The sequence below is a fragment of the Nyctereutes procyonoides genome, unplaced genomic scaffold (assembly GCF_905146905.1).
Source record: "Nyctereutes procyonoides isolate TBG_1078 unplaced genomic scaffold, NYPRO_anot_genome, whole genome shotgun sequence".
Taxonomy (NCBI): domain Eukaryota; kingdom Metazoa; phylum Chordata; class Mammalia; order Carnivora; family Canidae; genus Nyctereutes; species Nyctereutes procyonoides.
Genome location: NW_026575043.1, coordinates 49,556,945 through 49,571,508, shown reverse-complemented (window position 1 = coordinate 49,571,508; position 14,564 = coordinate 49,556,945). Strand labels below are relative to the sequence as shown.

At 39.8% G+C, this 14,564-nt stretch overlaps 1 protein-coding gene across 2 annotated transcripts in view; it reads right to left on the bottom strand.

Annotated features, from left to right (window-relative positions):
- Window positions 1-486: 486 nt before the first annotated feature.
- TAOK3 (TAO kinase 3) overlaps window positions 487-14,564 on the bottom strand; it is a 179,253-nt gene continuing 165,175 nt past the window's right edge. For both annotated transcript variants that reach the window (XM_055323084.1, XM_055323085.1), the window contains 4 exons: window positions 11,184-11,423; window positions 9,310-9,522; window positions 2,945-3,127; window positions 487-1,909 (listed from right to left, as the gene is read on the bottom strand). In XM_055323084.1, coding sequence (XP_055179059.1) covers window positions 1,748-1,909; window positions 2,945-3,127; window positions 9,310-9,522; window positions 11,184-11,423 — 798 coding nt within the window. In that variant the 3' untranslated portion in view covers window positions 487-1,747. The remainder of the gene's footprint in view (window positions 1,910-2,944; window positions 3,128-9,309; window positions 9,523-11,183; window positions 11,424-14,564) is intronic.

Sequence of the window (14,564 nt, the reverse complement as noted above, 5' to 3'; positions counted from 1 at the left end):
AAAATAGGAGATCTTACTGAAATGGTCTTGACCCTAAAAACATATCTTAGAAGTTATATATATATTACTACCTCATTGTTATGCACATAAAATTATTCTAAGAGAAGCAGAATATGAGAGGATCTATTATAGTGGGACTATTTCAAATATTTGGTCATAACCTCTAATAGCTTGCTTTTCCTGTAAGAATGTATAACTACTTAGCAGTGCATGTGCTTATATATGACTGGCACACATGCATGCACATGTGCCTTTTTCTAAAGGGCAAACAGGTGCAACTTACCACTTGAAACAGTGCAACATTATCTTCAGTTCTGTAGAAGAACTTGGAAGACATAGCTTTACCTGAAAATCTCTTGGAACAGAGATGGCTCTTCTTGGAACAACCAGTGCTGTGGAAAATGGTTTCTGGAGGGCAGGTCTCCCTCTGAATCATGAACTGCTGAACCTAGAAGGGAAACTTCCTGCTACAATAACACAGCAAGGCGATGTAATGAACATTTTATTTACAAATATAATTAAAAGCTCTGACAGTTATCATGCTCTTCCTTGGAACCTGAAAAATGTTTTTTTTTTTTTTTTAAAGTGCATGCAAAAGAAGTAAAGCCTTTTTTTTTTCATCATTTTTTATTGTAAGAAAATACACAGTTTGAAAGTGTGAATAATGCAATATTTATGACCAAGATATGGGACTCAGGGAGGGGAAGGGACATAAAGAAAAAGATCAAGATGATCTGATTGAGAGACAGTGTTGAACTCCAAATACTGAATTGGAAAAGGAGGGAGGTCGGGAGGAATAGGAGGAGGAAGTAAAAAAATTTGATCAGAGAAACAGTTAAAATACAATATGAAAATAAGTAATACCTCTCCTTAAATTCCTTCTATACACAAAATACACGATTTGCCAAAGCCCAATTTGTGCTACTGGGATTCTGTGAGCTCCTTAAGTGTATTCACATCCTCTGCAACAGCAGAAAATGATTATGATACAATCAGAATATGCTGAAGACAAGTTAAACTCTTGCCAGCAGGTTCTTAAAAATCACAAGATCTCTTCACCCCACCCACCCCCCATCCCCAAAAAAGTAATAATATGTCACCACTGATATGTACATCACAATTAGTTTCTGTAAAATGTATCAAATTTTCAATCTTTAATAAAACTTTGTTTTTTTTATTCCTGATGAATAAATACCAAAAAAATAAAATAAAATAAAATAATGCAGCAGCTAGTTAAGGTGTAAGGCTGCGGATATTGTGTCTCTCTCCCCCTTGGCATTTATTATTTATTTATTTATTTATTTATTTATTTATTTATTTATTTATTTATTTATTTTTTTGCTTTACTTTCACAGATTGGTGGTAATGAGTGATTGCTTAAAGCAATATACATCCACTTTTTGTTGTTGTTGGTTTATTGTTTTGTTAAAACTGTCTCCAAAGTTTTCACTGAAACATTTTGAATCACATCAATACTGTGACGTGTACTATGAATAGAAGAGATGGCCAGGTTTTGGCCAGCACTGAAAGTTGACACGGGGGGAGGAAGGGGCCCCTGATGGAGTAAGAATAAACAGGCACTAGTCCGACACGATGTCAGTAAGAGTAAGAGAGAGAGAGAGAGAGAGTGAGAGCAACGCCCGTTAAAATGGGGAATGTGGTTTTGCAGGGTCTGAATTTTTTTCTGTTTTCTTTTTTTTCTTTTTTTTTTCTTTTTTTTTTTTGTAAATGGCAAAAAAATTTAATCTCATCTATAGTCCTCCTTAGGAAAATCTAATGTAACCAAATTCCCAAATCCCATTCTGAGGCTCTCCATGTCAAAAGTTTCAATCTCTCGCTCTTGCCTTTCCAATAGGTACTTTATTCTCTCGCTGCGTTCCTTCTGAAGGGCAGCCAGCTCTTCTTCAATCTGAAATAAGCACAATGAGCAATTCTTAATGGAAAGGATCTCCCTGCAGGCACCCACAACACACATGTTCACATACATGCACACACAACACACAAGCACACAGGAACTAAGTGTAAACTAGACTGGGGAAGGCTGGGAGAATCCTGGGATAAATGTCTTGTATCCAATCCGTTATATTTAAAATTTGCTCACAAGAATTAAAATGTTTGGGGCCCACCTGGGGCTAGCACTACCATTCTAGCAAACCAAGCAGCTGGGCTGATCTAGGTCAGTGTCCTGTCTCAGCAGGAGATGGCTCAGGAGAAGCTAAAAGATACTCAAGCACAATTAGATTGTGCTGCTTTCCCATAGAGAGCCAAATGCCCCCTGGGTCATTAGCAATTTAGTTCTAGAACAGGAGCTGTGAAAATAGTCTCTTACATTGGTCTCAGGGAAGTACCAGAAGAAAGTACAAATAACTGGTTAAGTAAATAAATGCTTAACAGCTTTGAGATACTTTATGAAATCTTTTCTACTTCATATTCTTCAGCAATATTTAAAGCAATGTATATTTCCATTCTGATAACATTTATTATGCATGGCAATATCAGCCTCTCTTCATTTTAATTTTTTTTATGGAGTTCTGCTGGTGATTTCTTTGGTTTAGAAATAGCTGAAAATAAAAATCCAATCTGCATTTCGCTTCCTTATACCGTTTAAGCAGTCATGCTATCAGCTCATAACACCTTTCAGAAACGTCTTATCATGCTATTCTTCTGGCTGTGAAGGTGTAGGGTTTCCTAGCAGAGTAATAGAAAGAGCTTAGGCTGTGGGGTCAGATTTATGCGAGTAACTTAACCAGTTGGAGCCTTAGAATCCTGCCTGTCGAGTGGAGATGATTCCTATCTCTCAGGGGGTACTAGGAGGATAAAACCAGATAGGAAGTGAACAGTGCCTAGTTCAGGTACACAGGCAGGGCTTCATAAAAGGCAGTTCCCTAGCCCTACGGTCCATCCTCCATCCAACTGTATGGGACCCAGAGTAACACTCTCATACCTTCTGCTCAAGATGTGCTCTGCGTAGAGACACCCTCTGCTCTAGCTTCTGGAGCTCACGTTCATGTTGTGCCTCTGTTTGCATCTTGATTTTGCTCTGGTAGGCATTGAGCAGCTCCATTTCCTGCTGGAGCTGTAGCCTCAAGGCCTGGCATTCTGCTTCTTGAGCCTCATCTAGCCGTAACTGCGGGCACAAAAGACACACACTGTAATTCACTGCTAGTTTATGGCACCTGGTGACTGCTGGAAGAGGTTTCCTTGTTTGGACTGAAACAGGTCCCCTCAGAAAAACAGATGCCCCAAGTACATTCAGAGTGAGGAATAAAAAATAGTACATTCTGCCCCATGGGCTACAAGGTTCTTTGAATGCGTTCTTTAAACATTCTTTCTTAACAAAACATTCTTAAGAAAAACTGGTTTTCTTAAAACCACACTAGCAGGAGTCAGGATGGCTACATGCTCTGGTGATTAAGCCTGTGGGTTTTGGAGGCAGACTCCTGAGCTTGAAATCTAGCTCCACGATTCACTCAGGTATGTCGCCTTGAGAAGTTACCCCTCCAAGTCTCACTTTTTTTTCTCTCAAACAGTAACTGTAATAGTTCTTACTGTCTAAGACTGGTATGAGGATTAAACAAAAAAATTCATATGAATTCTTAGGCATAGTTCTAGATGTATACCAAGTGTTCAGTAAATAGTAGCTGTTATCATTATTTTTGCTTTGACTAACCATTTCCATATTTATGTATCTTTAACCCTTAAACCATCATACATTTAGATATCCTTAACTCTAAAAAAATGAGCCCAATCTCCAATTACACTTGGGGACATCCTACAGTTCCTAGCAAGTAATGTCAGTCCCTATTGTTGGCTATACACATTACCCTACAGGCCAGCCAATCTAAAACTCAAGCTGTTCAAAAATCTCTTCTCCGCAGAAGATAGCTTGGATGATCTTATGGGGCATGTTCTGGTTTGAAGCAGTAAAGTCCAGATTATAAAGTAGGCTGATAGAGTCCTCTTGCTCCCAATAGCACCTGAACTTTGTATTACACACCACAGTACAGATTCTGTATGAGGAATGGGCAAAGCCAGCCATTCTTTCAATGAGCATAATTGGAGGTTTGGGGCCATTAGTGGGACTTATGTTTTGGGACTGATGATCCTCCTGTCCCAGGCTTGGTTTTGTTTAAATTTATCAGGCCCTCAGTTCAGCTGAAACCATGAGATAAAAATCCTTGAATTAGACAGTTCTGTCAACTCTGAGCTTATCCACATGTTTCCATACAGACACTTATTCTCCATTTTATACTCTTCCCCCCTAATCTGTACAATTTGTGACATTTAACAATATATCCCAATATAATGATTAAAATACTTTTGGAAATCTTCTTACACTAGTTTTAGCAAGTTATCTGCATGGTGTATTCTTTAGTACTTTTGGAGAAATATATCATATGAACATGAAATAATGTAATCATATTTCCAAAGTATTTTCTAGTAATCTTACCCAGCTTTCACTAAAATCTACTGAAGAGTATACCTCTTATTTTCCCAATGAGAAATGAAGGGAGAGGAAACACAAGATAAAACAGCCACTCCACAGCCTTACAGATAAATGCCAAAGGGTTTACTGGCTCTCAATAAGATTTACCAATTCCCTCTTGACATGGGAGTTTCTTACCAACAAAGGGAATGATAGTGTGTTCTTTTCTACTCATCTTTGTTAACTGTTATGAGTCCTGGTCAAATGGGTGAGAGGCTCTTCCTCAGCAGCTTAGACCATCTCTATCTTCTCTTAAACATCTCTATATTCTCTTATTTCTGGCATTCTATTACTAAGGTCCATAACTATGTTATTTTGTACTAGCTCTGACTCTGTAGAAGTGCCAGTCTAGAAATCAGAGAGGATATTCCGTTATCTGATATTCATCACCCCAAAGCTGCACATATCAAACCCATTAAAATGTTTTATAGAAATACAGGTAAATAGCATGTCTGTTTCCTTAAGTGGATTAACATGAATAAAAGGATGTGATGGCAGCCACATAATGTAGTATGACCAGACTTACTGGCTCCCCCATGAAATGGGGTCAAATCCCAGCTTCATCACTACTTAGCTAATTACCACTATGTGAGCCCCTAAGCCAGGAGTGGGCACGTTCTGGCCCAAGGGCCAAATCTGGCTTGCTGCCTATTTTTTGTCAGTAAGGTTTTATTGGAATACAGATGTGTTCATTCATTTACATACTACCTAGGGCTGCTTTTGCACAACAAAAGCAGAGTTGAGTAAGTGGTGATAGTGACCCTGGGGTCCACCAAACCTAAGATTTACTACCTGTCCCTCTACAGAAAGTTTGCCAAATCTTGCTGTGTGGCTTTACTTCAATGAACCATACCTTGCAGGTAGAGTTAAAACAGTAAACACTTCAAAGGTCAAAGGGGTTGCACAAGAATGAAATAACACTTAAAACATACCCCTAGGGATCCCTGGGTGGCGCAGCGGGTTTGGCGCCTGCCTTTGGTCCAGGGCGCGATCCTGGAGACCCAGGATCGAATCCCACATCGGGCTCCCGGTGCAGGGAGCCTGCTTCTCCCTCTGCCTGTGTCTCTGCCTCTCTCTCTTTCTCTCTCTCTCTCTCTCTCTCTCTCTATCATAAATAAATAAAAAAAAATTAAAAAAAAAACATACTCTTAGTGGTGGCTGGCCCATGGTAAGGAGTCACTAAGGATAGTAGCATTTATCATACCTACTTTTATCTCCTCCCTGCCTCAGGAGAATGGGAATTTCTCTCTTTTTATTCAAGGTCAATAGTGAACCTCTATACCTGATCCCATTCTGTCCATCTTATATAACAGGCACTTATTGAACACTTGCTGTGCACCAGGAATTGTTGCAGAGGCCAATGACACAAAGATGAACAAGACAAAAATCCTACCAAGCTTGGTGTCTCAACCACCTCTTTTTCCCCCTCCTCACTCTTAAGCTCTCACTGCACTCCCATTCCCATCCTACCCTTTACTTAGGTGGCAAGAGGTCTTTATCTTATCTAACTCCCAGCAGCATTTAATACTGTGGATTTCCCCCTTCCCTTCTGGAAATTTTTCTCTAGTCTTCTGAGATATTCTCTTGGTTGTTCCCTCCCTCCTCTCCTTTCCAGCCCTAAATATGGGCTCACTTCTTCTAACTTCTCTTCCTAAGGAATCTTATCTATCATCTAGATGTGGATGATTCCCACCTCTTCACCTCTATTTCAGACTTCTCTTCTGACGCCCAGGCTAGCTTCCCCAGTCTGCTAGAGACACCTTCACCTAGATGGTGCCCAGGCCCCTCAAGCTCAGCATGACTACTAGGTTATCATCATTCCCTTCCCTCTTCCCCAAGCTGCTCCATTTTCTTCTTTATCATAAAGCTAAGTAGCACCATCATCTACAGTTTTTTTTTTTTTTACTTATGATAGTCACAGAGAGAGAGATAGAGGCAGAGACACAGGCAGAGGGAGAAGCAGGTTCCATGCACCGGGAGCCTGACGTGGGATTCGATCCCGGGTCTCCAGGATCGTGCCCTAGGCCAAAGGCAGGCGCCAAACCGCTGCGCCACCCAGGGATCCCCCATCATCTACAGTTTTGTTCAAACTAAAGACTGGGAGTCGTCCTTAGTCCCTCATGCTCCACTTTACTCTGGAACTAAACGTTTTCACTTCTATCTTCTGCCTATCTCTCAAATTTCATCACTTTCTCCTTCATCTGATCTCCCCCCTTCTGGTCTAGCCACTTGTTTGTGCTCAGGTAAAAGCAGCAACTTTATATATGATCTCCTGAGATCCATCTGACCATCTCCCAGGCCATTCTCTGCCTGTCACCAGAGTGATCATTCAGAAATGCAAATCTGATGTAGGTCCCCTTCCTTAATGCTTTTCAATGGCCTCCCATTGCTTTTAGGATCGAGAGCAAAATCCTTAAGAAAGCTTACAAGCCCCTCCATGATCTGGCCCGTTTACCCTAGTCTTATTCTCATTTGGTCTCTGTCTTGTTCTCTATATTCCAAATATAATGGACTCTGAATTTGTCAAAGTGCCATTATTTCCCATCTTTACCAATGCAGTTCCTTTGCCTAGAATGTGCTCTCTACACCTCAGTTTCAATACTTATTGTGTTAGGCCTTTCCCGACTCTCCAGACCAGCCTCCTCTCCTGGTTACAATCTGTTGGCAAGCTTGCACTTGGCTCTGCCATTACATGGAATAGATTTTTTCAATACATTTCCTCACCTTTCCATAAATTCCATGAAGACATGATACATGACTGTCATTCCCCACAGTATCCCAGGGTCCCTGGGGCACAATAGAGTGCTCAAGAAATACTTACTGGATGAATGGATGAATGAATGGTATATGGATTCATACCCTCAACCTCACATTTAAAGAACACCTTTAAGCCCTTCCAAAAAAACAGAATTCCTCCTTCAACTGTCTCCTCCTCTAGCTAGTTCTTTCTCCTTCCCTTCACTGATGAGCAGCTGGGAAAAGTAATCTTGCATACAGTTTCCTACCTCACTTTATAGCGTATAGTAGTATGCACCACAATATATTTTGCTCCTACTACTCCACTGATTGACTGTGACAGTCCACTGCTAGATTCAATTGGTCTTTCTGCCACATCTGAAATGATCAGCTAGAAGCTTTTGTTTTGGCATCTGTGATGTGCTCTCTCCAGTTCCCCTCCTGCACTGATTATTCATCTTCTTTGATCTGCTCCTCCTCCACTCTCAAATGGTGATGTCTACAGCTCTGTCCCTTGTCCTCTTCCTGATAAAATCTCCTGTCCCTAGAAGGCCTCAAGTATTCCCAACAGCTACAGCTTCCCTCATCTAACATGGATGCCTAGCTATTCATCTTGTGTTCCAACACTCTTTTGAGCTATAGATTTCCATTTCTGTACCTCTCTACCCGGATACCCACATAGCTCAGGTAACATGTCACAACTTAGTCAATTTTCTTCCAGGCATCCAAACTTCTTCTTCTTCTTCTTCTTTTTTTTTTTTTTGTATTGGTAAAATGATAACCCATTCCACTGTCATCAAACCTACTTCCCAAATTGGTCACTGAGCTCCATCTATTCTAACTCCTAAATATTTCTCAAATCATTCTCCCTCCTCACCATCTCCAGGAGCATGTTCTCAGTTCAGGGTTTCATTACTTTTTCCCCTAGGTTATAAAATAGTCTCCTAACAGGTCTCTTTACCTACAGTTGCCACATTACTGCCAGTATTTTTCTAGATGACAAATCTGATCTCATCACTCTCCTTCTTAAAATAGGCTTCAGCAGGCTACCCATTGCTTATAGAATGATGTCCAAACTCCTGACTTTTTGAGGGTCTGATCCCCAACCATCCACCTGCTTCCCTCTATACTCCTGCCATATCAACTACTCATTGTTCCTCAAATGCACTATCCTCTTTCAGGCCTCGTATCTTTGCATTCACTGGGTACTCTGCTGGGAATAACTTTTTCCTCTTCTGTTTGACAAACTATTACTCTTTAAGACTCATCTCCTGGTGAAAGCTGCACTGAATCACAGGAAAGCTCCCATCCCTGGGTTACCAAGACCTTTACAACATTTCCATTTTGGGTTCCCATAAATCCTCCTTAAATTCTGGACTCACACCAAAGTTCTTTCAGGCCCCAAATACACACTTTGCAGTGTTTGGACCTTTGCCCATGTAGGACCCTTCCCATAGGGCCTGCTTACTTTAATACATTCCTTCAAGTTTCTTGGCTCTTGCTGGGAAGCTTTTCCTAGACCAGATAGTTATTCTTACTTATCCTCCATAGCTTTCTGCACTTCCCACTTCAAAGCATTTATTATGCTTTTTAAAAAATTGCTTAATTATATGACCTCCTTGCTTGACTAACAAAAAGTGTGAAGACAGGGACCAATTGTTGTCTCTCTAGCTTATCACTCTCTCTCTAAGCCCAGCAGAGTGCTGAACACAGATGCTTAGTAAAAGTTTATTGAATGAATGTGTCTGTGTGTCTTATTCATTTGTGCCTGATGTTAGTTGCGCCAATTTTGATGAATGAAAACATCTTATATGAGGTATCTATTATATATTGCCCTCAGAGTCCCTATGTGCCACGGGTCTGATTGAGCATGTTACTCCTTGAGTTCCATTTCATAAGACATACTCCAGCAAGTATCCACATTGGCTTGGCTTTATTCAGCGTCGTCACTTCCTTAGTTCTTTGGGCAGAAAAAACACCAGTATCCTAAATTTGTGCAAGAATCATCTTGGGAACAAAAGGCTGGATCTTGAATTTTCTTGATTCCCAAAGCTCTTGAAGCTGTGGCACTGAACCTAACCACTTACCGCTTGAGAGGCCATCATTTCATTTATACTCTGTTCATACTGCTCTGCCAAAATGGCAAGTTTTCTTGTCTGCTCATCTTTCAGTGTCTTTAAGATTGTTTTGTGCTCATTCTTTGGAGTAACTTCCAACTGGTGATTCTTGAGTGCTTTATACTGTTTGGTCTGTACTTTGCAAGTGTCCTGAAACTGTTTTTTAATTTGCATTTCCATGGCCTGTGTAGAAGTGACAAAAGGAAAATAAAGACACATTACTAAAAACAGAATCCCTTCCATTTTAATAGTACAACACAGTGCCGGGACCAGTTGTCTTTTGGTGCAGTGGCCTACATTACTAGTCAGTAATAATGAAAAAATAATACATATGACACAGACAAGAGTTATTTGCGAATACTTTTGGCCTTCTGTTAAATGAGTAAAAGTAATTTTGAACTCATGAATGAATTTTAAAAAATGAATTATTACAAGGGGATCACAACTCCTAACAGATTGTAGAATGATATGAAGCTTAGTTTGTTAAGGGTTGTTCATTATTTTAATGGCTTCCTAGTCAAAATCTTCAGTGTCATCTATTGTTTGTTGTTTTTCCCCCCATTTTTTTTTTTTTGTCATGTCCTCCCCTACCCATTTCTAAGTGAGAAAAGGGATGGCAATGTATAAACTGGCTCTCACAGCTCTGCGTTTCCTTGGCAAATCAATAAAGGAGAACATCTAAAATAAATAAATAAGTAAATAAGAACATCTGGATAATACCTCACATCATGACCTATTTCCACTGGATTTCAGCATAAATGGAAAGGGAAAATGTGATTTTAGATTTCTTTCCCATGAAGAGGTTATACTTTCATGTAGCAACATCAAATATGCATTTTGGCTGTTTTATTTAAGTCCAGAAGGCACCCATCAGGTTGCCTCAGAGTTGCATGTGCATTTCATGAGTGCTTGAAGTTGTGATGACACAGAACACTAATTAGACGGGTTAGGATTTGGCTAGACAGGAACACGGCCAGTGCATTTGAGGTGGGCCTCCTATCTGTGTTAATAACAACAACGACGGGGTAGCCTGGGTGGCCCAGTGGTTTGGTGCTGCCTCCAGCCCAGGGCATGATCCTGGAGACCCGGGATCGAGTCCCACATCGGGCTCCCTGCATGGAGCCTGCTTCTCCCTCTGCCTGTGTCTCTGTCTCTCATGAATAAATAAAATTAAAAAACAACATAACAACAATGACCTCCTTGAAATACAGCAATGGCTTAGTCCACAGAGCTTGTGAATTAGCAGTCAGCTAAAATTATCTGAGGCAGTAAAGGCCAAAGGAATTCCAAATCTCTAATGCAGGGATACTAAATGTCTGGTACATGTAGATTCACTCCTGAGTCCCATGTCCATCACAGATGTCACTAATAAATCATACTCTTTCCTACTCAGCCTGGATGTGGCTTTAGTCTTTCTCAATATAGCAGCACTCAAAGTAGTTACTACTAATAAGTGGCATGACATAAAATTTATCTGCCTCATACCTGTTAGGTAACTTTCTTATTTCCTGAGATTAGAACTATGGTCTGCTGTTTGTCCATAAGTTACTATTTTAAAGAGGGCAGGTCATGAAGGCATCAGAGAAACTGTATGATGGATACAAAGAAAAATGGAGATCATCCAGTACAATGGTTTCCAGAGTCGCATCTGTTCAAGAGTTTGTTATATACACTCTTGTGCTTCACTTCCAGAGATTCTGATTCAATAGATGCAGGGCCCAGAAATTTGTAATTTTTGAAGAGTTGCCCAGGGAAATCTGACAGTCATCCAGATGCAGGAACTACTGATACAGTCTAACTGTATCCTGGAGCACACATAAGGGAACACTTGAATTTCCTCTTACCTTTAAGTTTTTTGGCTGTTGCCGAAGTTCCATGACATGCTTTCTGTGCAGTTCCCTTTCTCGCCTCTTATTGTACTCCAGCTGGTTTTCCAGTTCAGTCTGGTGCTGTAGACGGATCAGATCCATGCGTAGCTTCTGTAATGTGTGCAGCTGCCTGTACTCTAGCTCTCGGGTGGACTCGTCGTGCCGGATTAGCATGGCATGCTCCATCTCCTTCTGGGTCCTCTTTTTATTTAGTTCCTGCATTCAGGAACAAAAGATAAATGGAGAGAGATGACTGGAGGTGAACTGGAAGGAATTCACAACAAAGTGAGAGATGGCAAGGAATGGTACTACTAACTGTCTCTTAATTAAACCCATTAGTGCTTGGCAGCATGACTTAATGAGATTAGATTAACAATCCCTGGAGGTTTAGGTTCTGTTTGTGGGTCCATCATTTATAAGATGGGCAACTACACTATCTGTAAAACGCGATTTTGCAGGCATCACAACCACACTATCCATAGAATGGGATTAATTCTATCTGACCCCTTCTTACCTCAGAGTTGCTATGAACTCTACATAGGTGATGCCTTCCGCACAGGTGTAAATAAATGTTTCTTTAGTCAAGACAGTGGCTCTCAATATGGGCTGCCCATTAAAAATCATGTGAGGAACCTTTTCAAACTTAAAGGTTTGTTTTAACCTTTATGTTTGAAAGTGGGGATGACTCTGGCATCACTATTTTTTAGAGTTCTTCAGGTGAATCTAACATGTGGTCAGAGTTGAAAATCAATGACTTAAATTGGCAATGTCTGCAATGTTCTTAGTTTTCTGGGAAAAACCCTGTTTTTGCATGTGTTAGAAGTAGACCAATTATCTGCTTTTTAAAATCTCAGAGTAAGGGCAGGCTGGGGAAAAAGCAGATGAGAGCTCTCTCCTTCCATTTTTTCCATTAGTTAGTTTGATCATTTCTAGGTCGAATCATTCTGTTCTTTCTAGTTCTATTCATGTCTGTCGTTTCTTTCTTTGTCTTGTCTGGTCTGTCTTTAAGGGGGAAAGAAAGAAAACTAGAAAAAAAAAAGAGGTAGTTAGGCAAAATTTTTTCATTCGCCAGTTCAAGAATATTTCCTATATGGCACCATATCCAAGATCTGAACCATGTGCTGTGGGTATATAAAGATGTTTACTCAGCCATGATTCTGTTCTCAACTGGCTAACACTCTAATAGGGAACTGTACTACACATTTATTGAAGTACTATATGCTTAGCTCACAGCTGACTGAATCTATTCTCTCTCCTGGGAATATGGAATTGGGATTCAGAGACAGTAAGTCTCTGTTTGTGGCTGGAACTGAGGGGCATATAAAAACTACATATGTGGTAGCCATCCACGCTACTAGGTGGGCTGAGGATTAGAGAAATCTGGGCTTAGAACATGAAGAATGAAGGAGGGAAAGACAGACGTGCAGGTAATATGCTGGTGCCCATGTTCATAACTGGGGATGATGTTGTATTCATAGCTCTCTTGTAGGCCCAGCTGTATTATTGCTACTGGATTTTTTGAAATATTCCTCTAGTTCTGCAATAAATTCCCTGGTTTTGGCTTAAACTCACTCAAATAAATTTTAGTAACATGTAAACAAAAGAACCTTAATTAACACAAAGAAATAAGTTATATGTGTAAATTTTAAAAAAGAGAACAAGGTTAAAAAATGATAAATGCTATAAAAAATGTAAAAACTTCTGCTGTAAGATTTCTGAAAGGGTGGTATTACTACTAGTTAAAACAGTCAAGAAAAGGGGTGGCTGGCTGGCTCAGTTGGTGAAGCACCTGCCTTGGGCTCAGGTCATGATCCCAGGGTCCTGGAATCGAGCCCCACATTGGGCTCCTTGCTCAGCAGGGAGTCCGTTTCTCTCTCTGCCCCTCCCTGCTTGTGTTCTCTTTCTCTCTAATAAATTAATAAAATCTTCTTCTTCTTCTTCTTCTTCTTCTTCTTCTTCTTCTTCTTTTTTCTTTTTTAGAAAAAAGGTCAAAGGAAAAGAAAGTTTGTGAGCTGGACTTTCAGTGAGAACAAGAGTGACTCTCTTCTCTGATGACATCCACTGTGGGACAAAGTTTAAGTCATTTATTTTCAGATACGATAATATCAATAACATTTGCATATTGGTTGTTGAGAATATCTTGCACACTTGGCTCTTTTAACCACTCGAAGAGAAGTCAGTTATTTATTTATTTATTTATTTATTTATTTATTTATTTGTAGAAGTCCTTTAAATGGCACAGTATCTGTACCTGGAGCAAAGTCACTAGTCATTCATTCATTTATTCAACAAATATTTGTTGCACACTTCACATGTGTTAGGCACTGTTGTAGACAGTAGAGATACAGCCATGAACAAGTACATCCCCTCATGGAGCTTATTTTCTAGTGGGGAAACAAAGTATAAATGCAATTTACACTTGTCTTAAGGAAAAAAGATAACCTAGAGCACCTCACCTCACTCCTTCTTGCATTTTGCTTTCCCTTATTTTACTTTTACTCTGCCTAGGCCATTGAATGTATTCTTTTAAAAGTCACTAACTGGCCCCTAGGTGGCACCAAAGGATGGTGAAGTCTTCTCAGAACTAAAGCTATTCTAGACCAATGACCAAGAAAAAAGCCAAGGAAAGCCTTTAAATAGGTAAAGATCCTGTTCCTAGATTACTATATCTTTTTTAACTTTTGAGTACCAGGTCTCTCAACATTGGGCATTTATTCATTACACATCTTCCTAAACTTAAAAGTCCAAAATGAGTCTGGGCTGCCAAGAGCCCTAAAACTTCTGGGGGGAAAAAGACACAAAGCAAACAACATTTTCAGAAGAAATCAAATACTTTGCTTTATGTTTCATAGGATGCTTCAGGATGCCACCCACAAAATACCTGCATCAGAATCACCTGGGCTATACGTGATTGGTTGTAATAACATGCCACCCAGCTAATTCTGATACTTACTAAAGTTTGAGAATCAATAGAAAAATATTCAGGGTATGAGTCAATCATGTATGATGTTGGACAAGTCTTTTAACATGCATTTTAGTTTCCTCAGGTGTAAAGTGAGGATAACAGTACCTATACCACAGACAACCATTCTTGTGAAGATGAGGTGAAAGGCCAGGAACAATCTTCAGAAAGGCTTCAGAACATATCAACATATTATTATTATTATTTTTCTGTATTCAGAAGTGAGAATCTGGCATATAATACCTTAAATCTAGTTTTTAATAAATGATTAAAAAAGGGAGATAAGCAGGATAATGAAATTGCTTTTCTGTTACAATTGTTAAGTTGCTCCCTTTACCTTTAATTCACACATCTAAGTTGCTGGGGTGTAAGTTGATAAACTGTCTACATTATTA